Below are 26981 nucleotides of genomic sequence, written 5' to 3' on the forward strand. Positions count from 1 at the left end.
TCTAGCCCCCACTGTTGTGGATGTGTGACTGACCAGAGGGGATCGTCGGTCTGCCTGGGGCAGCACGGCGTGGCCAGGGCCCCCCCAGAGCCGCCCCCGCACCCTGAGAGCTCTGCCGTGGAGCAGTGTCTTAACCTCAGGCTGGTAAAACCCTCCCGCTCCTACGTCAGAGTCGCGCCTCTGTGTCCCTGTCCCCCTCCCCGCTCTCCCCGTCTCTCTGCCCGCATCTGCCTCTTTCCTCTCCCTTTCTCTCGCTCTCACTCTGTCTCCGTCTTTGTCTCTCTCTGCCTTTCCCACCCCCTCTCTCCATCTCTGTCAAAATCTGTCTCCGCTTTTCCTCTCTGGCTTTGTTTCCATTTCCCTCCTTTTCTCGTAAACAAACACAGCACAATGAAACTTAACACCCACCTACCCTGTCCCCTCCCCCCACACACACTTGGTCACCCTCCTGGCCACTCTCTCTCTCTTATAACCATCTTTGCGACATTCTCCTGTCCTCCTGGTCACTCAGCCCCCCACCTCCCGGCTCAGTCCTAAGGGTGGTGTGGAGGAGTGTCCTCCTCCCCCACACCAGGTGCTCAGACAGTTAAGGGAATCTGCTGGGGGAACCCGGACCGCCCCCTTGGGCACACACAGTCCTCCCTCACCCTGCGCCCTGGTCCGTCACAGGACTCAGCGGTGGCAGTGAGTGCCAAGCCTGCCCGGGCCTCGCAGAGCTTTTGTGAGTCTGGGGCGTTCTCAGGTGGTGGGCTCAGGTCTCCAAGCCTTCAGAGCCAGTCTGGGAACTAAACATCTCCTGTATGGGACCCAGGGCCCGGGGACCTCTTCGAGAGAGAGACCCAGCAGGGAGTGAGGAGGGGCTTGCAGGCACCCAGCCCCTGTTTCTGGATGCAGGCCCCTGCAGAGAGGTTCATGGGGTGTCCCACATGGGCCCCTGTGCTGGGACCAGGTCTCCGCCAAGCATCTCTGGGCTCCGGGGGAAGGCGCAGCGTGTGGGAGTGATATCCCCGTCTGTGGGGGTGTGGTCGGACTCCTGGGGCCTGGGGGTTTCACATCCATCTCCCCAGGTTCGGAGACACCTGCGGCATGAGGCGCAGCCGAACAGCGCTCTCCTTCCTGCTGAGTGAGGTGAGTGGTGGGGGGTGGCCTTATGTGGGCCGTGGGGAGGGGTGCCCAGTGCTCCCCTACTTGGAAATACCCAGAGCTGTCTGGAGATCCACTCACAGGTTGGGAAACCAAGACCCAGAGAAGGCACTAGAAGCCTGAGACTCAATCCAAGTGTCTGCAGCCACTGCTTTTGGGAGCAAGGGGCCAGCAGGGCAGAAGAAGCAGGGACCCTGTGGGTCCGGAAGCAAGATTATTGATTTTCCAAAAGGGGAGACCACACCTTTGGGGCAGGGCTAACGAGCCCATGTGGGAAACCAAAGCAGTGTTAAAAGGCAGTAGTGAGCCCTGGTCAGCTGGGTCGTCTCGACACCAAAAGGTTGTGGGCTCGGTTCTCATTTGGAGCTTGGAGCGCACGTGGGAGGAAAGTCATCGTTTCTCTTTCACATCGATGTTTTTCTCTCTCTCCACCTTCCCTTCCTCTCCTTCAAATCAATGGACATAGCGTTGGGTGAGGATTTTTTAAAAAGGCCAGTGAGCAGGATTTCGGCAGTGAGCTCGTCCAGCAGGAGGTGGGTTTGGGTCTCAGGCTGGTCGCCAACACCTGAGTGGCTGGTGACCTCTCCAGGACTATTTTCTTTCTTTTTTAAAAAGATTTTATTTATTTATCTTTAGAGGGGAAGGGAAGGAGAGAGGGACAGAGGGAGAGAAATATCAATGTATGGTTGCCTCTTGCGCGTCCCCTGCTGGGAACTGGCCTGCAACTCAGGCATGTGCCCTGACTGGGAATTGAACCGCAGTTGTTTGGTTTGCAGGCCTGAGCTCAATCCACTGAGCTACACCAGCCAGGTCCCAGGACTCTCCTTGGGTAAAAAAAAAAAAAAAAAAAAAATGGGTGAAAACTGTGTGGCTTGAGAAAGGTCAGGATGAGCCAGCAGGCAAAGTCCCACACACATTAACACATTTATCCACACTCCATCTCTGAGCCACACCTTCCTCCTCTGCAAAGTGGGGACCTGCTGGCACTCCCCCAGACATTCGGTTGACAGCACCAGTCACTCCCTTTGCACACGGAGCGCCTGCTGTGTGCCTGGCCTAGTGCTGGGGAGACAGGTGTTGAATTGAGATGAAAAACAAGATGTAGGGAGGGCAAATGTAAATGAGGCTGTGCAGATTGGGCTGGAAGGGCTCTAAGGAGGTGACGACTGAGCTGAAGAATGAATGAAAACAAGCAGCCAGCCTTGGGGAGAGCTGGGGTCGGATATTCCCTGCAGAGGGCACAGCTCCTGCAAAGGTCCTGGGGCAGGTGTAAGGAGCAGGCTGGGGTGAGGCTGGGGCACGTGGAGTGAGAGAAGATGGAGAAAAGCAGGGGTGGGGGTGGGGGTGGAGGGGTGGAGGGGTGGAGGGTGGGGGGGCAGGAACCAGTGCATGAAGGGCCTCAGGGACTGCTGGCAGGGGTGTGGATTTTGTTCCAGGGTCGCTGGGAGCCACTGGAGCAGGCAAGGGACAGATATAGGGTTCATTTTAGAGGCAGGATGTGGGGTGGGGTTGCAGCCAGGGCCAGCACGTATCAGAGTCTCCAGGGTGGACAAATCAAAAGGCAGCCTCTCAGCCTCTTTCCAAGCCCTTCCCCACTCAGGCTCCCCTCCCCACCCCCCAGGCCTTTGGTCCTCACTCCAGCCTCTCAACCAGGAAAGCAATTATTCTGGAGAGGCAGACTGGTGAATGCTGCAGCTGCTACGCCAGAAGGCCCCTCCCCTTCTCAGCCTGAAGCTCTGAGATGCCCCGTTCTCGCCTCACCCAGCTTCAAGGGAGGGAGGGACAGCAGGCTGGATCCTGGGAGCTGTGGGGAGCACCTCCTCATCAAACCCATGGCAGGTGCTGTCGACCCTTCCCCTCAGGGTCTGTCTTGTCTGCTTCACCCCCAAACCAGCTGCCCCCCAAACATCTGACTTCCTCCATTGCTCTCCTTGGGGTGGGGGTGGGGTCACATGAGACTCACACCAAATCTGAATTGGCCCAGATATTGGTGCTCCTCCTCAGATATTCCCTATTCGGGTGACTGTGACTACTCGTTAACTGGAAAGTGACTAGTAACCCATTATTAACACTAGTAACTCGTGGATACCCTTGATCATCCTACAGGCATGCTCCATCTCTCAGCCTGCAAAACATCCCAAGTTCACTCACAGGCCCTACACTGGTCCATGTCCCACCATTTGCTGCCCAGCCTCGGCCCTGCCCCCAAAAGTCCCTACTCCCTGAGGCAAGCACAAGAGGCTTCTTAAAAGCATAAAGTAAATCGCATCCCTCAGAAGCTTTCAATCCACTCCCAGAATTAATTCCCAATTCCTCACCCACCCCTGAAGCCCTGCATCAACTCCTGCCCCCCCCTTGTCTCCCCCCAGCCTGCCAGCTTGTTCCCACCTCAGGGCCCGCGCCTGTGCTGCTCCTCCTGCCTGGGCTGCTGTCTCCCAAGCTCGCTCCTGGGCGGCTCCTTCTCCTCTTTCAAGTCTCAGCTGAGTTACCGCCTCGGAGAGGCCCCTAACTACACCTGAGTGGTACTACACCTTCATGTCTTTTTAGATCCTTCCATGGCCTCATTTTTTTCCCAGCACTATGGGAACCGTTTTTCATATCTGCTGAGTAAATAAATGAACATGAATGTGGGCAAATGGTTTTCCCAGCTGGGGCTCAGTTTCCCCAAGCAGAAAATGGGGACACTGACATTAGTGGGTTTCCTGTCAGTCATGGGAGAGGCCTGCTGCCCGCACTCACCCCACCCTCTGCTTTCCCAGAACAACCTCCCAGCTGCTGGGACCCTCCCTTCCTTCCTGGGGGAGGCCACATATTGATTACTTAGATTTCTGCATCTGAATTCGGGTGCCTGTGGGAGAGGGTGGGGACGGTCGGTTGTGCTCAAATGGGAACGGCCAGGAATTCTGGGTCCTAGAAAGATCGAACCTGTGCGACGAGGTGGGGGTGGAGAGCTAAGCAGCCCTCCACTGTGTGCCCCTCAGCCGGTCGTTTCCCTCTGAACATCAGCACCCTCCTCTGCGACATGGGAGTAAGAGGAGAAAAAGAGCAGTGTGGTTTTCCCGCACCTGCCAGGGCTCCGAGGCGGGAACTGACGCGCACGCCTCTCAGCTTCTTTCCCGCTCCCCTGGCCCTGGCGCTGGCTTTTATCAGCCTGGTGGTCTGGACCTCAGTTTTCAAATCTGAATGTGTGGTCGGATGGCGGAGACGGACTCACTGGCGCGGCTCGGGGACAGAGAAGGAAAAGGCCGCCCTTTTGAGCTCCACATCTCCTGCGTCCGCGTGTGCTTCTTCGACCCCTAGCACACTCCCCGTTCTCTGGGTGCTTTCGGTGTCACTCCCGGGGGTCAGCACCGCGGACAGTTCCCAGCCTGGGAATCGTGGCCCCCTGTCCTTTTATCACCAACGACCCAGAGGAATTGGTACTGTTTTCATCCCCACCTTCACGAATGGGGAAACTGAGGCATGCTGGCCCTAGACCACGCATCATGAATCGAACTCACTCCCCATCTGTTGGGTTGGGAGCTTACACTCCTGACTCAATTCAACCTGATTCTGTTTGGTTTTTAAATGTCTCAAGTGTTTACTCAAGAGCATGCTTGCAAACAACGCCTCATTTAATTTCTCCTTTTCAGTCCTTCCTTCAAGAAATGAACTGAGGCTCAGAATCCAGAATTCTACCTCCATCATTTTATCAAAAAGATTTCATTTATTTTTCGGGCGGGGGGTGGAAGGGAGAGAGAAAGAGGGAGAGAAATATGGATTGGTTACTTCTCTCACATGCCCCAGCTGGGGACCTGGTCCACAATCCAGGCTTGTGCTCTGACTGGGAATCAAACCAGCGACCTTCAGTTTGCAGGCTGGTGCTCAGCCCACTGAGCCACGCCAGCCACAGCTCTACCATTTATTTATCAACTGCAACCTTGGGCAAGTTACTAATGCTTTGAGACTGAGCTTCTTTATTTGTAATATAAAGACAATGGTATAAAATTGTTTCATTGTACACTCATGAGCTGATCCCCAAGGGGTCCATAGAACAGCTCCTATGTGAAATGAGTGTGCAAGATGGGTTCACTATTGGTGCTTGTTTACTTCCTGCATGTTTTATGTATTTATATTTTAAAATATTTTAAAAGATTTTATTTATTTATGTTTAGAGCGAGGGGAAGGCAGGGAGAAATAGAGGGAAGGCAGGGAGAGAAACATTGATCATTGCCTCTCACGCACACCCCAGCCAGGGACCTGGCCTGCAACCCAGGCATGTGCCCTGACTGGGAGTCAACCAGCGACTTTACCATTTGTGGGATGATGCCCGACCAATTGAGCCACACTAGTCAAGGTGCATGTTTTATTTTTACATTTTAATAAATAATATAAGTCATGAATACCATTAAAGTGTCCATTAGCATAACAAATAGTATGTGGTATATAATGTAATACATAATTAATATACTTTGTATTAATTGATTAAAAATAAACGTTGCTGTCATGCCTACTGTGGACAAGGCACCGTTCGCATTTTGCAAGGTTGGGGTCCATCCCCCCATTTTATAGATGAGAAAACTGAGGCTTAGAAATCAATTAACTCAGGGGGAAAGTAGGACTGAGGTACAGTTTTCAGGGCCAGTCCAAGTGTCTGGGTGAAGGAATCTCAGAGCCCCACGGTCCCCAGGGCACCATGAAGGTCCCAGGCTCAGAAACTCACTCGTGTCTTGTCACTGTCTCCCTAGCATGTCCGAGAGTCTGTGGATTCCGGCTCGGGCCCCGTGAGTCCCCTCAGCAGTGGTGTCATCCGGAGACGTTTCTCAGGGACCCCGTTGCTGCCCCCGCTGTCGAGCCGCCTTGGGCCCTCTGGGGAAACTGAGCCCAGCGCCTCTGTGGTGTTCACCATTGGGGCTCGAGGGACAGAGCAAAGCCATGGTTCGTCTTCAGGAAGGTGAGGAGGCAGATGGGGACTGTGGGAGCCAATCCCAGGAGAGGAGAGTGCCTCGTCTAGCTGGATTTTTTTTTCTTTTAAAGTCTTTAAAAAATATTATTTATTTATTTATTTTTAGAAAGAGGGGAAGGGAGGGAGAAAGAGAGGGAGAGAAACATCAGTGTGTGGTTGCCTCTCATGTGGCCCCCACTGGGGACCTGGCCCGCAACCCAGGCATGTGTCCTGACCGGGAATTGAACCAACAACTCTTTGATTCACAGCCCATGCTCCATCCACTAAGCTACACCATCCAGGGCTAGCTGGACCTGTTTTTTAACTTGTTCATAAAGCATTTATTAAGCAGCTACTATGTGCCAGGCTCTGCACTGAAGACACAGCTATAGGCAAGCAGATGCTCACAGGCTGATGGCGGAGACAGATCAATACCAAAGGGAGAAATGAGGGTGCCATGGAACCCAGAGGAGGCTTCTGACCCAGCATTGGGGGGTGGGTAGAGGGTAAGAAAGGACGCTTTGAAGAAATGGCATTTAAGGATGAAGTGGTGGCTTAAAGGATGAAGAGGCCTGCCTCATCCAGGAGGAGCACAAGGACGGGTACACCAGTCAGGAGGGACAGATTGTGCAGAGCCTCAGACTCAGGAGGATCAGGTACCTGAGGAACTGAATACAGATCAGTGTGGCTGGAGAGTGGGAGGGGAGCTGGGAGAGGTGGGCAGGGGTTGGACCACACAAGACCTCATGAGCTGTAATGAGGAGACATGGGTGGGTTTTCAATAGAGTGAATTGATACGGTTGGCATTTTTAAAAAATTCTCTCTGGCTGCTTTGGGGAGAACTGTCAGGGGCAGGGGTGGAAGCGGCAGGAGCCCAGCACAGAGGCAGTTCTGGGAAGGAGATGGTGGGAGCCATGGGCTGGAGAGAAGTAGGCAGATTCCGGTTATGAAGCGGCCACACCAAGCCTTGGTGGACACCAGCAGAGGGTAGGAGAGAGGGGTGATTGGTGTGAACAGCTCCTGGTCTTTGACCCTTTATATGTGACAACATTTTCATCCTTGCAATGATGCCAAGATGCGGGGACACCATCATTATCGCCACTTCCTAGAACAAAAAACAGGTTTGGGGAGGGGAAATGACAGCTGGCCAGCAGCAGAACACATGTCCCCACCAGTGGGCCAAGTTGTCCCTCACTGTCAGTTTTGGGGGCCAGGGGACTGAAAAGGAGGCCAGGGACTGAGCCATGAAAGTGAAGGACAGAGAGGGTTCATTTGCTTTTCATCGCCCACCCAGCAAGACTTAGCAGTACTGAGGCTTGAGCTCTGCCTGTCTGGCTCTCTGGCCCGAACATTTTCCACTTCTCCAACCTGGGGATGCGACTGGAGTAGAGGGTAGACTCTCCATGGGAAATATCCTTAAAATATCCCCTGGGTCCTAGGAAAAAAACAGGGCTCTCCTGTTCTCACATTTTCTGCACCAAGTGGCCTCAAAGGCCTCCCTACCGGAGCCTAGAACTTACACTGCTTGTCTACTTCTGTTAACCATGATGGAACATATCCTCACCCTCCCTTTGCCACTTCCCAGGAAAGTGCCCTTGAGATTAGGATGCCTGGTGGACTGCGCTTCGAGTTCCTAGAACTGGGGGAGGAAGGGGCAGGCCTGTGACGTGGGGCCTGCGGCGTGTCACAGGGCAAATGAGATCCTGCCATTTCTGCTGAGGCTCTGGGTATTAGTGTGGCTACAAAAGGTGCCCTTTTCCACCCATTCTCACTGTTGGCATCCCTGTCCAGAGGCAGCTTCTGCATGCCCACCACAGGCATGCAAGTTTCTCTGTCCTTCCAGGATCCTTACCCTCTGTGGGTGGAAGGTTTTAGGACTCCAAAGACACCCCACCTGGGGCTGAACTGCTAAGCCTACCTTCCTGAGCTTGGTGGAGAGACGGCCATTTGTGCCTGCCTCTGAAGACCAGAGTTCTTTACTCTGCTTCGACTCCTTCTTGCTCTCGTCACTGGGGAGGGTGGAGGACCCGCCGCTGTTCAGCTTTCAGCACCTACTGAGCGGATGGCGCCCTAGTCTGGAGGTGCTCGGGAACCCGTTTCCCTGCCCTGACTTCAGCACCGACAGGTCGAGGACAGCAACTCGCTGTCTCATCCACCGCGAATCTATTACCTTCTTCCCTTCCAACACCGAAAGAAGGGACAGTGCCCTGGCGCCGGGGGTCTCCCAAGCCTCTGTCTCTCTGCTCTCCATTCGGCAGCAGCCGGGAGGACAATTTCTGTCTTCTCCACTCCAAGCCCATGTCCTGACTTTCTTCGTTCAGCACTAGAGGAAACGACAGACCATCCTCGTTGCTGGGGGTCTCCCCAGCACCTGTGTCCAACTCCCACGCTCAAGTTTTCCACTCCCCCAACCTCCGCTATCCCTCCGCACCACTGGGCACGGACGGCTCCTCGGTGTCAGCCCCACCTTGAGCCCCTGTTTTTCTACCTTCACCGGCTCACCACCGCTGGCGCGGACAGCTCCTCTCTGTCACCTCCCCCCACCCCACCAGACCCCACCCCCGGCCCCGGCCCGACCGGGGTGCGGACACTGACACTCCTGGTTCAGGGACGGCTCCCGCACCCTCCTCTCCCTGCTTCCCTCCTCTGGCGCATGGAGACCCCCGGGGTCCAAGAAGGGGCGGAGGCACCCGGCGAGCGGAACCGCGCTCTCAGCCTCCAAGGCTTAGCCAGATTCCCGAAGCACCTGTGGCGGCAGCCGCGGCGCCCCATCCGCATCCAGCAGCGATTCCACTCCGACCCGGACAAGTCCGCGGGCCACAGCGAGCCGGACCAGGGCCCGCGGCCGGGGCTCGAGAAGTCCCGGCGTTCCTGGCCCACCTCCTTCCACAGGCGGTAGGTGGGCGGGGGCAGGGTCCTCCAGAGGCGTGGGGGAGGGGGTGCAAGGGGTCGGTGGTAGTGGGGGAGGGTCTTTGCTTCTCCAGGGGCGGACGCCTCCACTGTTTGTCTGAGGCCAGTGCTTTAGAGGAAAAGGCTGTTTTTACGTGGGCGTGAGGCTGGAGGTGGTGGTGTGGTGATTGTTTATGGGTGTGTGTGCCCAGTGTGCCGGGTGCTGTTGCATCTAAGTGTGTGCGTGAGTCTGAGCGGTTGTGACCTTGTGTGTGCCCCGACCTGCTGCGTGAATGTCCCCAGCCAGCTGCGTCTCTCTGGGTGACCGGATGTGCTTGGTTGTATGTACACCAGTTGTGTGCCTCCCTGCGTGTGTTCCCCCTCGTGTCGTTGTGGGTGTGTGGACCGGCGTGACTGTCCTTGCTCTAACCTAGTTGAGGTCCTCCAGACCCTGGAGTGTCCTCAGGCGTTTGTGGGGTTGTAGCCACCGTGAGGCTCTGAGAGGGCCAGGTTGGGCTGTCCTCAGCCCTGGGGGGAGGAGCTTCCTCTTTGGCTCGTCCTGCCACCAAACCCCCCCTGCACCCCGCCCCCTGGCCCTGGAGGCAGGAGGGGAAGCCTCTTGGGGAGCCTGAGTACAGGACGTTTCTTCCGTTAAGAAAAGATGAGGTGGAGATGGGGGGATGAAGTGGAGAAGGGCTGCTCCTCCTGCCTCATGTGAAAGAGGAGTGGGACCCTGAGAGACGGGGAGGAACAGCAGGTGAAACATGGGCCCTGAGGGGGCCAGACATGGGGGTCTCCAGCTGCTGGACCAGGGTGGACGGTCCAGGAGCAGGGTCCAGGAGCCCCAGGCCCTCCTTGGGTGGCAGGGGGAACCAGAGCAGGCCGGATCTAGAGTCCTGGGCTTGAGGTCAGGCTGGTGACCTTGGGGGTCATTTTTCTCTCTAGATCTCTATTTTCTCCCATCTTGGTCCATGGACCTCCTGGGGCTCCTGGCTTCTTGATTAATAAGCGTGGCATACCCCCACCCCCGCCCCAGCCTGGCTTTCTAGCAGCGCTGGGAGGTGCCTGAAGCAGCTGGGCTCCGTGGGCCAGAAGGGCTGGAGTCGTTCCCCAGTGGCCCAGCCGGCTCCTTGCCCCACCTCCCCTCCCACGCTCAGCTCCTCTTGCCCCACCTCCAGTGACTCATGATTTTCCATCGTCATGAGAGAACAAACAGAGACTGGGTTTGGGCGAGTCTAGGAGGAGAGCCCCTGGGTTCTGGAAGGTTCTGGAAGGAGTGTGTCCCCGCAAGTGTGCACTTGCACATCCTGTCCCTGAATATATGTGCCGATGTGGAGAGAGAGGCTCAGCTCTTAGGTTCAAGGCCATCTGGGTTCAAGGCCAATCTGCTGGGTGCTCCCCAGCAGGCAGAGAGTATCAGTGAAATGGAAACACACATCTGTGCTTTCTGCACTTTGTTAACTTTCTGTGTGGTGGCCTGGTCCCCCACTACAGCTCTTCCCCACCGCCTCAGGTAGATCACCTTGGATCTGGGAGGGTCCTAGCATCTTGTTCAGCAAACATTGATTAGCTATCTACTATGTGCCAGGCTCTGTACCAGGGACACAGCTATAGGCAAGCAGGTGCTCACAGCTGATGGTGGAGAAAGACTCATACCGGCTGGAGAGAGAAGGCTTCTGACCCAGCTCTGGGGGTTGGGGTGTAAAGGACTGCTTGGAAGAGGTGGCATGTAAGCTTAACCTGAAGGATGAAGAAAATCAGCCAGAGGGAGTTCAGGGAAGGGTATGCCAATTAGATGGAACAGACTGTGGACAGCTTCAGACTCAAGAGGATCATGTATACGAGGAGCTGCATACAGGTCAATGTGGCTGAGTGGTGGGAAGAGAGGCTCCCTACTCATTTCCCAAGCATTAATGAGAACCTACTGAATGTCAGGTCATCAGGGAACAGCTGGGAGCAAGGCAAATTTGGTCCTACCGTTGAGGGGTTGGTGGGCAAGGCAGAAGCAAATCAAATAACCATGACAGTAAACGTGAAATTATCCCCGTGAGAGAAGGCTGCTTGGAGAATATTTACCCAGCTAGTCAGGGAGGACTTTCTGGAGGGGGTGATGCTCCAGCTGCGACCTGAAAGATGACGAGTGAGCAGGGGGAATGTTCAGGGAAGCGCATGTGGTGAAAATGAGCCTGGCTCGTTCAGGGAGCAGCAAGGGGAGGGCTGAAGCTGGAAGAGAGTGAGCCGAGGATGTGGGGAAGCCAGCGGGGGTCAGGCATCACAGGGCCTCCAGAGAGGAGTGGGGTCTGTGGGTCTGTGGGTCCGCGGGTCCATAGGAGAGGGCAGTGAGGAGCCGCAGGAGGGTCTGGAGCAGAGGAGAGTGCGATCAAACTCATGTGAGCATCTACATGCCTGACGCAGTTCCCACTCTCCTCTCTCTGTCTAGACTCCCCAGGGGGACTTGGAGAAGTCATTTCTCCTCTCCAGTTTGTCAACTGGGCACAACAGCACCCACATGCCATCTCCTTGGGGCTGCCTGGTGGCAGAAGAGAAAAGTGCCTGCCCAGGGCAGGGATACTCAAATAGGAATGGAGACAGGGATGTGCTAAGGGCACCAGAGGCTGCCAGGAACCTCCTCAGAGCACACGCAGCACACAGGGACAAAGTCCCTGAGGATGGGGGTCTACCCTCCTACAGCCTCTGTCCCCTACTCTGCATGGTTTGGGGCCACTCAGGGTCAAGCAGGCCAGATTCCAATGCTGAGTTTCAGTTTTGCAGCTCAGTTTTTCCATCCCAAAAGTTATTAATAACACATTGCTGTAAAAACTGTTAATAAAGTATTTAAGGTTAAATATACTAATGAAACATTAATATTAAACTATCGATAAAACGGTAATATCAGAGGAGCCCCTGAAACTTCAGAGGGCCTGGGGCCAATTAAGCATGAAGTGGGGACAAGACACAGGCTGGGCAGCCTGCGTGGCTGTGTGGCCCCAGCCACTGAACATCTTTGTGCCTCAGTTTCCCCAGCCCCAAAATGAACATAATATTCCTCACTTTTGACGGCTGCTCTGAAAATGAAGTGACTTTTACATGCACAGCCCTTGGCTCAAAGCCAGACAAGCAGGAAGTGCTGTTTGTATTGATGCATTTAGTCTTAACCTTCCCTTTCATGTCTGTGACTTCAGGGGAGGGACTGAATCCTTCTGTGCCTCAGTTTCTCCTTGGGGACACAGGACTATTACCAGCCCCTCCCATGGGGCTGGGGTGGTGCCAAGGCTACTCAGAGGGACCCTGGCCCCAGCGTCTCCACCGGACCAATCCTGGCAGCCTCTGTCCCCTGGGGACCGGCTATAATTAGGTGCAGCCACAGCAGCTACAGATGGTATTTTTGTCTTGGGGACAGTGAGTCTGGTTCCCACCAGGTGTCTGGTTGTAGGGCCTTGGGGGCAGGAGGAGGTTCCCAACCAGACCCTTGAGACTCCTTGTCCTCCAGTCCCCAGCATGACCCCTCTCCAAACCTCCATTTTTCTCATCTGCACGGTGCAGACAATAGTGTGGTCAGGAGAAGGCCTGGGTCTTCTCACTGTGGTGCCCCAGCCCCCCCCCCCACTGAAGCCCTGACAGCCCCAAGCTGTATCTCACATTTCCCCAGGGGTGCCCCACAACCAGCACCGTATCCCCAGGGGCAAGGCCCAGGCACTGGGGGAGTGTCATCCCATGGCAGGGGCACAACTGGGCTCAGAGTTTCTAGGAGGCCTCTGCTGAGAGGCCCAGCCTCCCCGGACCTCAGTGGCCTCTGTCTGTGATGTGGGCACTCGGAGTCCTGCTGAGTGTGACCTGCTCTGACACTTGGTTTCCTGTCCTGAAGTCCGGGGCAGAGCTACCAACCCCAGTATTCTGAGGGTAGAACGCCTGGTATAGAGCCCTGAACTCCCCCAGACACTGAAGGTGGCGGCTCCCTTTCCAGGCCCCTGGGGTCCTTCCTGGAGCAGGGGTTGGGGGACGGGGGGGAGGCCGTTGATGTTTCACAGAACAGAAGATCTGGCTGGAATGGAGTGCGGATGTTTGTCCAGTGGAGACAGCAAGAGAGCGGAAAGGATCCAGAGACAGGGCCTGGGATGTGTCAGAGCAGGTGGGGGTCATGTGGGGACTTGTGGGGGAGGGCTGGGAGAGAAGCTGGTTTTGAGCCCCCCTGCCCTGACAGAAAACTTTATGTTTGTTACCACTTCTCTCTATGCCTCAGTTTCCTCACCTGGCAAAGGAGTAAGGGTTTGTTGATTCTGGGCAGCCCCTTGGTGGTTCCAGGCCTCAGCTTCTCCACCTGGAAAATGGGCAGAGTGGGAGTGGAGGCACTGTGTGGGATCGGGGCAGCCCCTCGGCAAACTCGTGCCTCCAGTGCTCTGCCCATAACGGAGGGTGCTTCCTTTTCTGACTTCTGCAGCTCGCTCTTTTCAGCCAACTCAGGCCGGAGAGCTGCACTAATCTGAGACATGTTGGCAGAGGAAAGTGGCACAAGATCTGGGTTCTGGGCCCCACGGGACCACCCCCATAGAGGGAGAGCAGAGAGTGGCACCCAGCTCCATGCCTCAGTTTCCTCGTTTGTCCCGGTAGGGGCCTCCCCGAATGGTCCAGTGGTGGGGCGGGGCAGTGCTCCTTCTGCCCCCTCTCCGCCGGCCCCGCCCCCGCAGCTGTCCAGAAAAGGTTCCACCGCCGGGATCCGTCCTGCCTCCAAGCTGTCGCGGAGATGCAGGGTGCCCCGGCGCCTGCCCCGGCTTCTGGGCCCGGCTCTCCCCGGGACTCCCCACGCGGCTCCCCAGGGCTCTTCAGGAAGCTCCTGGTGAACCAGAGCATCCGCCTGCAGCGGCGCTTCACCGTGGCCCATCCGCTGTGGTGAGGCGAGAGGAGGGTGAAGGGGTCACCGGAACCACCAGGCCGGAGGTGGGAAGGACACAGTTATGGACAGCTGGGGCCGGATTAGGGGTCAGGGCACGCACACGCTGCCCCTCCCGCCCCTTCTCGTATCTGTCTCCCCCTGTCCTGTCTGTGTCCCTCCACCTGCTGCTTGGACGCAAGCCGGGGATGAGGCTGGCGGGGGTGTGGGGACCAGCCGGCTGTCCCTCTCCAGCTGTGCGGCCCAGAGCAGGGTGGGCTCAGGCTCACGGTCCCTCCTGACCCTCCCACCTGGGCAAGCGGCCTGTCTCAAGGGTGAGAAGAGAAAAGAGGGTCACTCCTCCCCTTGGTCTGCTACCCTTCATCCCTCCCGGTGCCGGCGTCGAGAGGGTCTGGGGGCTTCACATGAAACCCTCAGCGTCCCTGGAGGAAGATCTGATTTTATGGGGCCCTTCGAGGCAGGGCACCCGTAGCAAGCGAGGAGCTGCCGCCCCAGGCTGAGCGAACCCGCGCAGGGCGGCTCGGCGGTGTCCTCCGAGGGCTGGTGGTGACCTCTCTGGGTTCGAATCCTGGGTTCGAATCCTTCAGGACGCGACTGTGAATTCGTCGCGTGTGGGGGCAAGGCTAGGGTCGGAAACCTGGCCTGTGGGCGCGACTGTGTCTGGTACCTGGTGCCCGGTTTGGGCTGCACTCACACTCCCTTGATAATTTGGCACTTGGCGGCTCAGACTGGAGGTCCCTTCTCCAAAGTCACATGGCCAGTGACAGCTGGCAGGGGTGAGTGCCGCCGTGGCCACGGTCCCTGATGGCGTCATTGAGACCCGGCAGGGGGTCCCAGCTTCCCGAGAGCGTCCCCAGGGCGCCCACCAGACGCCTGCTAAGGAACTCCGGAGGGTCGTCCCCGGCGCCCTCGGGTCCCAGAAGGCGAGGCTGGAGGACCGCGGGTCCCTGCGAAGCCCCTGCCTCGGTTTACCTGTCTGGCCATGGAAGACGCGCGGTTCCCACAGTCGGGACGACCCAGCCGCGGGCGCCCCCGTCCTGGAACCACACCCCGGCCCCGCCGCTCCCAGCTAAATTTAGAGCAGAAAGAAAAACAGCTTCCCCAGCTGCGGCCGGCCCTTAACCCTGCGCGCCGGCTCCCTGAATTCGAACCCGGAGCCCTGTTGGCCTCTCCTAGCTTCAGTTTTCCTAGTTTTCCGTGGGTGCGCTTTCCCAGAACCTTTGCGGAGATGCGAGGAGGGGAGGGTTCGCCACCCCCAGGCCTCCCCCTTGGAGGGCGCGTTAGTTTACCAGCCGCCAGTGGCCCTGAGAGCGTCTCCCGCCCGCCCCCGCTCCCTTTGCTAAGCAGGTTAGGGTTAAGAAGCCCCAGCCATCTCCGCGACGTCGCGGGGAAGGGGCTCGAACACACGCGTGGGAACCGCTTCTGTAGGCGCGGCGGAAGCCGAACCAGCGGCGAGGCGGGACAAGGCCAAGCCCGCCCGAATTCACCCGAGTGAGGCCGGGCAGAGCCGAATGGCCCGAAAGTGTCCGAACCTTCCCGAGCGCGCTCGGACGTAGCCAAGTCAGAAAGAACTCCCTCCACCGAACTCGGCTGGATCCGGCCCAGTAGAACTTAGCCAAACCTGGCCCTGCTTGACCGATGCGGCCCGAAACCAGCTGAAACGGACAGAATCCTGCCGAATTCCGGATGTGTGACTTGGCGGGGGATCAGGTGGACACTGGCCCTTGGCCAGAAGCCCCAAGTCGTGGGCGGTGTTTCCCTGTCTCCTGCCAGCCTGCTCTCAAAGCCTGTGATCCACAGGCAGCCCCTCTCCCCGGCTGCTAACTCTCCCGCCAGAACCTCTGTTCTGACCCACGCCCCCTCCCACTCTTTCTCTGACCCCTGACCCCAAGGGGATGAGCACGAATTCCCCGTTACCCAGAGGGTGGCAGGAAGGAAGAACAGGGCTGAGAGCACTGGGAGGGAGGACTCGGAGATTGCTCAAGCAGGAGGTGTTACGGGGAAAGCACAGCCCGTGCAGAAGCCCGAAGGTGGAAGAGAATGGGCAGAACCTTCGGGCGAAAATGAAGCAGGAGAGTAGAGGACCTGGGGGCGTGGTCGACGAGACTGGGGCTGGGCCTAGAGGGATTGAGGCTGACCGGGGTGGGGGTGGGGCAGGTGAGCCAGGGCATGGCCAAAGCTGACTGGGTGCTGGGCCTCTCCCGGCTCTGGGGTACCTCGGAAATGGCAGGATCTAGGCAGGAACCCAAGACCCTCGAGAAAAGAGAGCCCAGAAAATCTTTTCCAGTAACCGTGCGACCCGGACCTCAGCTTCCTCCTTAGTAATGCGGACGCCCAGGTGTCCTCAGGTGCTCCGCCATAGCTCCCTAAAAGCGCCCTGGGGGAGACTCTGCCAGCCTGTATTAGAGACAGGGTGGTCAAAGTCCAGAGAAAGGTTGAGACCTACCCATGATCACACAGACATTTGGGAACAGATCTGAAACTCACGTCCTGGAGTCCAGATTGGCTCTAGCAGGAAGGCTGTAGGTACAGACGTGGAGACCAAGGCAGGAGGGGTGCTGGGTACCTGAGTAGGTGTGATTGTGAGTCAGGTGAACAAACTGTAGGCTACTCCTTCATGGCCCACCGTGGCCCACTGGTGTCTGGTCCAGTGATGACGTGAAAAGACAGGTCTGCTCTGACCATGCCTCCTCTACTTCTAGCTTTGACCTGGAAAATGCTCTCTCATGTGGGAGAAGTGCCCTGGACCCCCAGGTTGGGCCTGGTCTTGGCCAGGGCATCCAGACCTCTGCCCAGCACAGCCAACGGCGCGAGTCCTTCCTGTACCGGTCCGACAGCGACTATGAACTCTCGCCTAAGGCCATGTCCCGGAACTCCTCTGTGGCCAGCGACCTGTGAGTCTGAGGCTGGTGGGATGACACCTCCTCCTCTCTTCCTCCTTCTTTTATTCCTCCATTCAGCACACCTCCTTGAAGGGGCCATTCGAATGGGGCTATGAAGTTTAAGTAGGAGTTTGCCAAGCAGCCACTTATTCAGTTGAGCTTGCCCAGAATGATATCCAATGATCTGTGTTTGACTTTAGGGTGGGGTTGGGTGGGAATCCAGAAACATTAAGGACAATTAGTAGCAACTGAAAAAATGCATTGATTCAAACTTCCTGGTAGCCATAATAAAAAGGAAAATAAAATAATATCATCATGCCTCTAAGACCCCTGCTGCCCCTGGGACTCAGTTTCCCCATGTGTAAGGTGGGGATAAAGTGAGTGAATGGTCGGAGAGGCCGTGGTGGGTTTCAAGGAAGAGTCAGGTAAGGGGAGCCCGGGCACCAATAGGGCACGGGAAGGAGGAGTCAAAGGAAATGCATGCTTACCTGAGGGCGCAGTGCGGACAAAAGCTGGAAGATGGGGACACGCAGGAGATCCCCCTAACTGCCCTTTCTGATGTCCCGTCTCCCCACAGACACGGAGAAGACATGATTGTGACACCCTTTGCCCAGGTGAGTGTCCATTTCTCCCCTCTCCCTGCAGGAACCAAGCAGGCTAAGTCGACCCCTCCATTTCCGAGGCTGACTGTCCCCCTCCCGACAGGTCCTGGCCAGTCTTCGGACAGTTCGGAGAAATGTCGCAGCGATAGCCCACCTGCAAGGCCTCAGGGCAGCCAAGTACACGGGGAGAGGGGTGGAGCCGGGCCTGGCAGAGAGGATGACAGGGCAGGGCTGGGAGGAGGGGATGGGGCCAGGGTCTGGCAGATAGGGTGGGTTGGGTGGGGTCAGGGTCACAGGGGTGAGGCAAGCCACCCCTGAGCAAACTGTACTGCAGGCAGGCATCGGTCGGGAACCCCCCATCTGGCAGTCAGCCCCCTCCACTGACAGGTAATGTGCCTGCTCCTACCCTTCCTCCCACTGTGGGGCCACTGTCAATTTCTTCTCCTTGGTCACCTCCCCAGTCCATGAGTCTTTTAGGCCATTTTCATTTTAACTGTCAAAACACCCTCAGGGATGGAGTCTACCACACCCATATTACAGATGGGGAGGCTGAGGCCCAGAGAGGGGCAGGGGCCTGCCCATAGTCATACAGCCACTTGGGGATATACGTGCAACTCAAATCCTGGGGTCCCGAGTGGCCCCATTGGGAAGGGCTCTAGGGTCCAGACGTAGAGATGGAGGCATAAAGGGTGTGGGGTCCTCGAGTGGGGGTGGAGCAGGTCCCTGACAGCTCAGCCCCCAGAGGACACCGGGCAGAAGCTGGCTTTGGAGACATTGGACGAGCTGGACTGGTGTCTGGACCAGCTGGAGACCCTGCAGACCCGACACTCGGTGGGGGAGATGGCCTCCACCAAGGTAAGGCAGCCGGAGGGCTGAGTTTGCTTGCCCCTGCCCACAGTGCCCCTCACCACTGTCCCCAACTTCCCCTGCAGTTCAAGCGGATGCTGAATCGGGAGTTGACGCACCTGTCTGAAACCAGCCGATCTGGGACCCAGGTGTCAGAGTACATCTCCCGGACCTTCCTGGGTGAGCTGTGGGGCTTGTCCCTGCCTGGGCAACACACAGAGGTAGGAAGAAGGAAGAAGAGAAAGACTGCCATTACAGACAGTCTGTGGAAGGCAGAGCCAGCCACGGACACCCTGAGCCGCATGGGTGAAGACGGCCAGGAGGACGGGGACATTCAAGCTATGGATTGAACCAGGAAGGAAACAGAGGAGACCAGACAGCTGGGTCTCCAGCTTGGGAGACAGAAAGGACATTGGGCTGTTTGGGGAAAAGCATTGCACCCCAGGCTCTCAAGGGCCATGTCCATCAAAGGTCACTGAGGCAGCCATGAAAACAGGGGTGGCTCTAGGCCATATAGGGACTTTGCTCTGAGCTCACTTTGATCCAGGTAAAGGTTAGGTAGGACAACCCTAGCAGGTGAATTAGCTTCTCTCTCTGAGTCCCACCCTGCCCTCCCTCCAGACCAGCAGACTGAGGTGGAGTTACCCAGGGGGACCCTCACGGAGCCCCCGAGGCCAATGTCCCAGATCAGCGGCCTGCATGAGCTCCCCCACAATGCCAGCCTCTCCACAGCCACCATCCCACGCTTGGGGGTCCAGACTGACCAGGAGGGGCAACTGGCCAAGGTGGGTTCCCAATCAGAAGGCCGAGGCCCAGGCTAGAGTCCCAGCTCTGTTTGGATGCCTCATCTTGAGCTTTGGTTTGCCCATTTGGATACTGGGCTAGTGGGGCTAAATATAAGATCCGGGGCCTGGGGGAGGGTGTCGTAGGGCTAGAGTTTGGGGAAGGTGGGCTGGGGTCAAGCTCCAGTTCTTCACATTTTAGGAACTGGAAGACACCGATAAGTGGGGGCTTGATGTGTTCAAGGTGGCAGAGCTGAGCGGGAACCGGCCCCTCACAGCCATCATATTCAGCATCTTTCAGGTACCTCCCATGCCCTTGGCTTCTAGTACCCCTGGGTTTCTCTCACCTCTCTCTACTTCAAGACCTCAGGGGACAGACTCCTCCCTAGCACCCCTAAGTGAGATATTTGAACAGGACATTGATGGATGAATAGGAGTTCACTAGGTTGAATAGTTCATTGCTGATTATCAACAAGCCTCAGCCCTGAGCCCAGGCCTGAAGAGACCCAGTCTGGAGGGAACTGCTGTGGGGGTCAGGGATAGACCAGAGAGGAAGGACAGAGACCAAGTGAGTTCAAAATTGAGGACATCCTGGAAGATGGAGCATTTGAGAGACGGAGAGAAGTCCAGTAGGAGAGAACAGAGTGTAGGAGCAGAGTGTTCTGCTGCCTGGAGGGTAAAGTCCTAACTGGGGGCCTGTGATGAACCAGAAACGTGACCTGCTCAAGACATTCCAGATCCCAGTGGACACGCTTGTCACCTACCTGCTGACGCTGGAGGGTCACTACCATGCTGATGTGGCCTACCACAACAGCCTGCATGCCGCCGATGTGGCCCAGTCCACACATGTGATGCTGGCCATGCCTGCACTTGAGGTACGGCCCTACGAGCAGGCTGGGTGGGCGCAGGGTGCAGAGAGCGCGCCCCTCACCTCTTATGCCCATGTCTGCTCAGGCCGTGTTCACAGACCTGGAAGTCCTGGCTGCCATCTTTGCAAGCACCATCCATGATGTGGACCATCCTGGAGTCTCCAACCAGTTTCTCATTAACACCAGTGAGTCAGGAGTCTTGCTTCCACTTGTCAGTCATACAGTCTCTGGTGGTCCCATCCCTGCTTTGAACTTGGTGTCCCTGTTTGTGAAATGGCTGTGGCAATCTTCTTTCCCTTAGGTACTCAGAGCGAGTTCAGGTGCATCGTAGACACTCAATAAATGGGGGAATAACAAATGTGGCAGAGCTGATCTGGGCCCACTGTGATTTTAAAGTTTGGGGTCCTTTAAGGTATCTGAAAAACTCAGTCAATGAACAGTTACGGGTACCTCTTGCGTACATCCCTGAAGAACTGAGGATGAGAGCAGAGCGCTTTCACTGGAGGATCCCAGAGTCTAACTACACAAAGACTCTGTTGCTCATTCAGCCAACACTTGGCACACACCGTCTCCTGCCACACCAAGTCCTTACGGAGACTCCAGTCTCGAGGAGGCAGAGCAGAACACAGATGTCCCCAACCCTGTGGAGTCAGAGCATGGCCAGAGGGAGAGACAGGGTCGTAGAAGGCTGCCTGGAGGAGGGGGCATTAGAGTTGAAGCTTCAATGCATGAGTAGGAGTTTGCCAACAGTTCATCAAACCTGCCTTTTGGTGAGGCGGGGTGGTTGGCGGATCTTGAGGCTCTCTGCTTTCCGCACAGACTCGGAGCTTGCGCTTATGTACAATGACACCTCTGTGCTGGAAAACCACCACCTGGCCGTGGGCTTCAAGCTGCTGCAGGCAGAGAACTGCAACATCTTCCAGAACCTCAGCACCAAGCAGTGGCTGAGTCTGCGCAGAATGGTCATCGACATGGTGAGGCTACAGCAATGGATGGGGTGGGGTGATCTTGGCTGGGTTGGGGGTTCAGTTGAACCTGGGCCTATCTCTGCTCTAAACCTGAGCTTCCTGGTCTATAAAATGGATAGGATGGGATGAGCAGGGCCTCGGTCCTGGCCATGGTTCACACGTGAGTGATGTGGAAACTGAGCTTTTGGGGTTTCTGGTGCAACTTTTTCTGAGCCTTTAGTTTGCCATTTGATATTTTCTAGATTGGGAAGCACCAGTAAGTGTTGGGATCTTATGCCTCATTCATTCATTTTTCCAAACATTTATTGAGCACCTATTGTGTGCTTGCACTGTACAATGACCAAGGCAGTTCTGGCCTTTTGGGGATTCCAGTTTGTGGGGAGATGGGCACGTGGGTGGAAACCATAGCACGGGGATCCCTGAGCAGAGCTGTGAGGGGGGGATGCTCAAGGTCAGGGAGGGCTTCCCCAGGACGGAACACTGAAGCTGGGGCCTGCCGAGTGGGGAGGGTGGGCTGGGAGGAGCGTCCCCAGCAGAGGGAGTTGCATGTGGGGAGGGCTCAGAGGAAACCAAGTCTCCCAGTAATGAGAAATTCAAAGTTCAGTGAGACAGAGTGGAGGCCCTGGGTAGTGGGCATCATTTGGGGGCAGACTGCAGGTTTGGGAAGAAGTTTTGAGACTTTTGTCTGATCCTCAGAGAAGCCTGGTGCAGGTTACTCCTGGGCTGGAGTCACATGAGTCCAGCAAACTTGATTTTTAAACAGCTGTGTTTGGGACTGAACTGCCTTCCAAACTGCTGAAAACAGCCCTCCCAGGCACACAGTGGTCACAGGGAGATTTGGGGAGCATCAAGTCACGTCACCTCTGGCTTCAAGTTAACCTGTGGCTTCCATGGCCCTCTGGATAAGTCCCCCAGTCCTCACTGCAGGTCCTCTCTGCTCCTGCCAACCGCATTTGCTCTGGCCATAACTGCTTCCTCTATGTTCCTCAGCTCATCCAGCCCCAGGGCCTTTGCACAGGCCATGTCCTGGGCTGGTCCTCACTGCTAACCTTAAGTACTTCTCACCTCAACCTCTATATTTAATCTTTTTAAAAATATATTTTATTTATTTATTTTTAGAGAGAGGAGAAGGGAGAGAGAGTGAGAGGGAAATAAACATCAATGTGTGGTTGCCTCTCGCACACCCCTCACCAGGGACCTGGCCTGCAACCCAGGCATGTGCCCTGACTGGGAATCAAACTGGCAACTCTTTGGTTTTCAGGCTGGCACTCAATCCACTGAGCCATACTAGCGAGGGCCTATATTTAATCTCTAACATGTGGGATGCGCCCCATGAGCCCAATGAGCTCAGAGATGGGACCGTTGATTCGTCTTCTCTTGTGGGCTGGGTGTGCAGCCAATGCCATTATGTCCCCCCATTTTACAGATGCAGACACCAAAGCTCGGAGGGCTGAGCATCCGAGGGGATATGATGTCTGGGAGTAAGGGGTGGGGAGGGGGCAATGTTCATACCGGCCGTTCTCCCCTCGCCGGCCCCCAGGTGCTGGCCACTGACATGTCCAAACACATGAACCTCCTGGCTGACCTCAAGACCATGGTGGAGACCAAGAAGGTGACCAGCCTGGGTGTCCTGCTGCTGGACAACTATTCTGACCGTATCCAGGTGTGTAGCTAGGCAGACCTCGGGGCTTTGGCTTCCATGCCTCTCATTTAGCTTGCATTTTTAAGTGTTGACTGTGCACCAAGCTTGAAAAAACAGAGGCACTGAGACTCACGTGACCATGCCTTAGCTGCTCCTTTCCCTCCCGGGCCTCAGTTTCCCCACCTGTAAGAAGGACGAGTCCACAGCAGTAGGGATTAACTGGGCCTGGGGGTGGCCTGGCCCGAGCCCTCCCAAGCCTCGATCTCCCCAGGTCTTGCAGAACCTGGTGCACTGTGCAGACCTCAGCAACCCCACCAAGCCACTGCCCCTGTACCGCCAGTGGACGGACCGCATCATGGCTGAGTTCTTCCAGCAGGGCGACCGTGAGCGAGAGGCGGGCCTAGACATCAGCCCCATGTGTGACAAACACACTGCCTCAGTGGAGAAGTCTCAGGTCTGAGGGCAACTGGGTTAAGATGGAGGACACGTGGTATGGGGGAGGGAAAGGAGTGGCTGAGCCCACCCCAGGAGTTCTGGCTTGACCCCAGACTAGTCAATGAGGGAGTGTGGCCCAAGGCCATGGTCTGCCCTGGGCTGCATGGGGTCAGCCTGGGGCACCTTCTCTCTGGGTTGCAGGGAGAGGGATTTGCAGGCATGGGATTGGAAAATGTCTGTTCTGAGTGGCGTAGGCTTAGGGGACCTGGAGGGGCTCTTAGTCTGAGGGCCCTGACGGGTCAGGGCTGGGGTGGAAGGAAAGACTTAGGGGTTGGGGCAGCCCAGAGGGGCAAGGGGGGCTTCCTACAGGAGAGGTTGTTTGAAGAGGGTTTTGAAGAATGAGTAGGAGTTGGAAAATGACATTCCAGGGAGAAAGAACAACCTAGGCAAAGGCCTGGAGGCTGGACTGGGTCTAGGTTCCATGGCAACTCACAGCACGCTGCCTCTCCCCCACAACCCTGTCTCGTCCTACAGGTGGGTTTTATTGACTACATTGCCCACCCACTGTGGGAGACATGGGCTGACCTGGTACATCCCGATGCACAAGACCTTCTGGACACACTGGAGGACAACCGCGAGTGGTACCAGAGCAAGATCCCCCGTAGCCCCGTGGATGCCACCATCCCTGAGCAGGGCGGCCATGATAGATTCCAGTTTGAGCTAACTCTGGAGGAGGCAGAAGAGGAGGAGGAAGAGGAGGAAGAGGAGGGGGAGAGCATGCTGGCTCAGGAGGCCTCAGAGTTACCTGACACTGAGCTCCTGTCTCCTGAGGCCAGCACAGACCCTGAGGCCTTGTGCCTAGACAACCAGAGGACCGTGGGCAAGCCCTGTGTGGACCATGAGGGCAATGTGGCATCTGAGTCCTTTGGAACCTAGTGGTCCCTAATGAGTGGGTCGACTTTCCAGGAGGAGGTCCCAGGCCTGGCCTTCTTTACATATTCGGAGAGACAACCAAGCTTTTAGTTATAGGCAAGTTTCAGGGTCATATCAAAGGCATCTGGCTTGGGTCCACCCTGATCTCCCACTCTGTAAAGAGAGCTGTCCTTCAGAGTCAGCTCTGAAACTGGGGCTGGGTCAGGCTCAACTTCTCCAACGGTCACTCTTCAGCCACATCCAGAGCTTATTCTTTCACTCTTTATCAGATATGGACTGGGCACCTATTGTGTGCCAGGCTTATGCCCATTATGTGCCTCTGGGGTAGCCCTGAGCAAGGGGGTGAGAAGTCAGCTCCAAGGAGAGGCCTTCCACTGGCACCTCCCTTTCATCTTCTGGGAAGCTCCCTGCAGATCAGGACCTTGAATGGGGAAATGCGTGGCACCAACACTTTGCCCAGTCTCAACTCTGGTCCTGGAGCTCAGGAGGGGGCTGGTAAGGGGGGCAACAAAGAGAGCACTCTGTGTGGGGACATCTCTGAAGACTGATGTGGCCTGTTGCTACTTGTATGTCAAGTATTGCTTTAAGTAGTTGTAATTTCTGTCTTCAGCAGTGTCTCTGGGTGCACCTGTTCTTTCTGGCCCCAGGACACACCCTGCCAGTATCCCTTCACATTCTTCCTCTTATAGAACAGCAACAAAAGCACAGAGTTTCCTGCAACACACACAATACCCTTCCTGATTCTGAGGGTGTCCCAGACTCCCCCTAGGGCCAGTTTTCCCTCTATAGCCTAATCCTAGCATTTGGATAAACATTGGTTGAGGGGTAATGTTTGTGATCACCCTGAAATATCTTAGAAATTTTGGTCATTTAATGTTTCTCTGGGGTTAAATAAACCCTATTACCCTAAACTAGTATCATGTCCACTTCATGGATGGGGACACTGAGGCACAGAGAGGTCCTGTTGCCTGCTCAAGGCCTTGCAGCTGGGCCCTGGATATTGGCCAGCGGCGCCCCCTGGCGGCCAAAGACGCAGCAAATTTTGGGAGTCTTCCTGGCCAGCCGCACCTTCCGCATTTCCCTTCTTGGAGCTCAGCCTGGGGCTGGCGGGGCTTTGCTGGGAGGGAGAAGAGGAGGTAGCTCTGTGTTCAAGTACCAGGTTTAGTTCCTGTATCTGGAGGGCTCAGTATTCCACACCCCAATTTGCCTCCCTCCCAGCGTGCCTGAAAATTTATGCATGACACAGGTCCTCACAGCAGCCTCTGGCTTATGAAACAGCTGGCTTCATTACTAAATGATTCCAGTAATTCATCATCATCATAATTACTATGGAATTCCACAGGGAGAATTAAACGTCATCTGGGTCATGAACTTGATGCATTTCCTTTCAGATCTTTAAAAGACATAGATTTAGGGGATAATTATTTATAATTTTTCTCCTTCCCATTTACTTATAAGTAATATGTATTCATAGTAAATAATTTGGAAATAATGGAAACATAAAGAAGAAAATAAAATTCAATTATAACCTCATCCATAAACCATCTGCTTCCAGCATTTTACCTTATTTCCCCGTGGATTTTTCTTCACCCACTTGTAAGAACATTCATATATTCCCCTTCAGTTTGAGCTACAGGCATCTCTCCCACTCCCCCTACTGATTACACTCTACCCATACTCTAAGCATGGTCCCACCTCAGGACCTTTGCACATGGTCTGCACAGCACCTGGAATGCTTCTTTTCCTCCTCATCCTCACTCTTTGGGTCTCAACTCAGCAACCCCTTCTCTGGGAGGTCCTCCCTGATTCCTCACCCTAGGCTGGTGCTGGTGGAAGCTCTGGGGGATTCTTTGATCCACGTCCACCATGCACTCCAGATCAAGATTTCAGGATGTCTGGGCCAGGCCCACTGCACCATCCTCAGTGTCCCCAAAGATGGACTTTGCCAACTTGAACAAGTGAGTCCCTTAACTTCCTGAAGCCTTCGTCATTTCACAGATGAAGTGGGCTCTTTGTGAGGGTCCCATAATTGCAAGAACAGGTAACGTTTGAGGAAAGTGTGTCCTGAGCCATGCTCTGAGTAGGGTGGGACTTGGGAGGGTTTGGGGCTCTTCTCCCATCCAGCTCTGTCTCCCCTGCCCATGCAGGGGACCCTTCTGGAGTATGCAGCCTCCCCATTCAATCATCCCTAATTTCAGAGCTGAATGCTGACTATTAGCAATAAAGACCTAGTGTCATTTCTATGTTAAAATACAAATTTCTCTGGGACAAGCTGGTGCACATTGTTGTGGGGTTCTCCCCTGGGGAAAAGAACCTGGTGTTTCCGAGTGCCACCCAGGTATGAAGCCTGATGCAGGGAGATCAGCGAACCAAGAGGCATGCAAGTCTTCACTTCCACTGCGTGAACCAGCCACACCTGGAGCCCCCCCCAGAGCTGGGATTTGATTGTAGATTTTTTTTTCTGAATTTTCCCAATTCTCTGAAGTGGGTCTGTGATACTTTTATAGGTGAACTAGGGGAAAGGGGCAAAATGTTACCTTTAGGTAAAACAGATTTACCAAATACAAGCAGAGTGGAAGGGACATTCTGCACTTCTAGGGCGCTGGGGGGGCTTGTGTGGATTGAGGGGGTGGCCTCTGGCACAAAGTTATTCTGGTCTCTTCGAGCCTCCGCAGCTGGAGATCTCTTTATAAATAGGATGAGCACCATTCCTCCGCCTCCTGGGGAGCAATCTGAGAGGAGGGCGTCGGGATTTTCCTGGGGCCACACGCCTCCTGCTGTGTCTGGGGACCGGAGAGAGTTGGGGGCAAGGAACTGGAATGGGGGCCACGGTCTCTTTCTCCAGTAACCTGCAATTCTGACTTACCCTCCTCAAGATTTTGGGGAAAAAACGATGGAGCATCTGAGCCCTCAAAGTCTCCACTCTGAGTCTTGTTTCCCCAGGATAGAAGGAGGGGGTTTCTCCGGCCCTGTCTTTAATTCAGGAACCAGGGAAGGGTGAAGTCTCTTCCAGCCCCGTGTCTTTAGCCTCGCTCTTACTCTCCTTGTTCTCCGATCTTTTATCGCAGGCTTTGCAGGTGTCGGGGACAGGCAGTTTCTCTGCCCTATTTCCGCCTTTTCTTCGAATTTTTCTCTGGAAAATGGGGCGCAGGCAGGGGAGGGGTTGTCGGAGCGTCTA

General features: G+C 55.8%; 1 protein-coding gene across 3 annotated transcripts; it reads left to right on the forward strand.

The window, feature by feature from the left end:
- On the forward strand, positions 1–25292 carry PDE4C (phosphodiesterase 4C). 3 transcript variants are annotated; one of them, XM_037142035.2, is made up of 17 exons: positions 1–144; positions 1068–1128; positions 5871–6076; positions 16547–16738; positions 17304–17340; positions 17432–17505; positions 17663–17715; positions 18071–18183; positions 18261–18354; positions 18796–18959; positions 19159–19257; positions 19667–19831; positions 19911–20010; positions 20645–20799; positions 22334–22456; positions 22707–22889; positions 23405–25292. In XM_037142035.2, exons 2-17 carry the CDS (start codon positions 1087–1089, stop codon positions 23804–23806), a joined length of 2202 nt encoding a protein of 733 aa, XP_036997930.2. In that variant the 5' UTR covers positions 1–144; positions 1068–1086; the 3' UTR covers positions 23807–25292. The 3 variants fall into 3 exon arrangements, with proteins under 3 accessions (XP_036997930.2, XP_053524153.1, XP_036997932.2); XM_053668178.1 differs by lacking the exon at positions 1–144 and adding an exon at positions 679–721; XM_037142037.2 differs by lacking the exons at positions 1–144; positions 1068–1128; positions 5871–6076 and adding an exon at positions 13697–13843.
- Positions 25293–26981: the final 1689 nt, after the last annotated feature.

This window comes from Artibeus jamaicensis, unplaced genomic scaffold, assembly GCF_021234435.1.
Source record: "Artibeus jamaicensis isolate MK-2021 breed Jamaican fruit bat unplaced genomic scaffold, CSHL_Jam_final contig_477, whole genome shotgun sequence".
Classification (NCBI taxonomy): domain Eukaryota; kingdom Metazoa; phylum Chordata; class Mammalia; order Chiroptera; family Phyllostomidae; genus Artibeus; species Artibeus jamaicensis.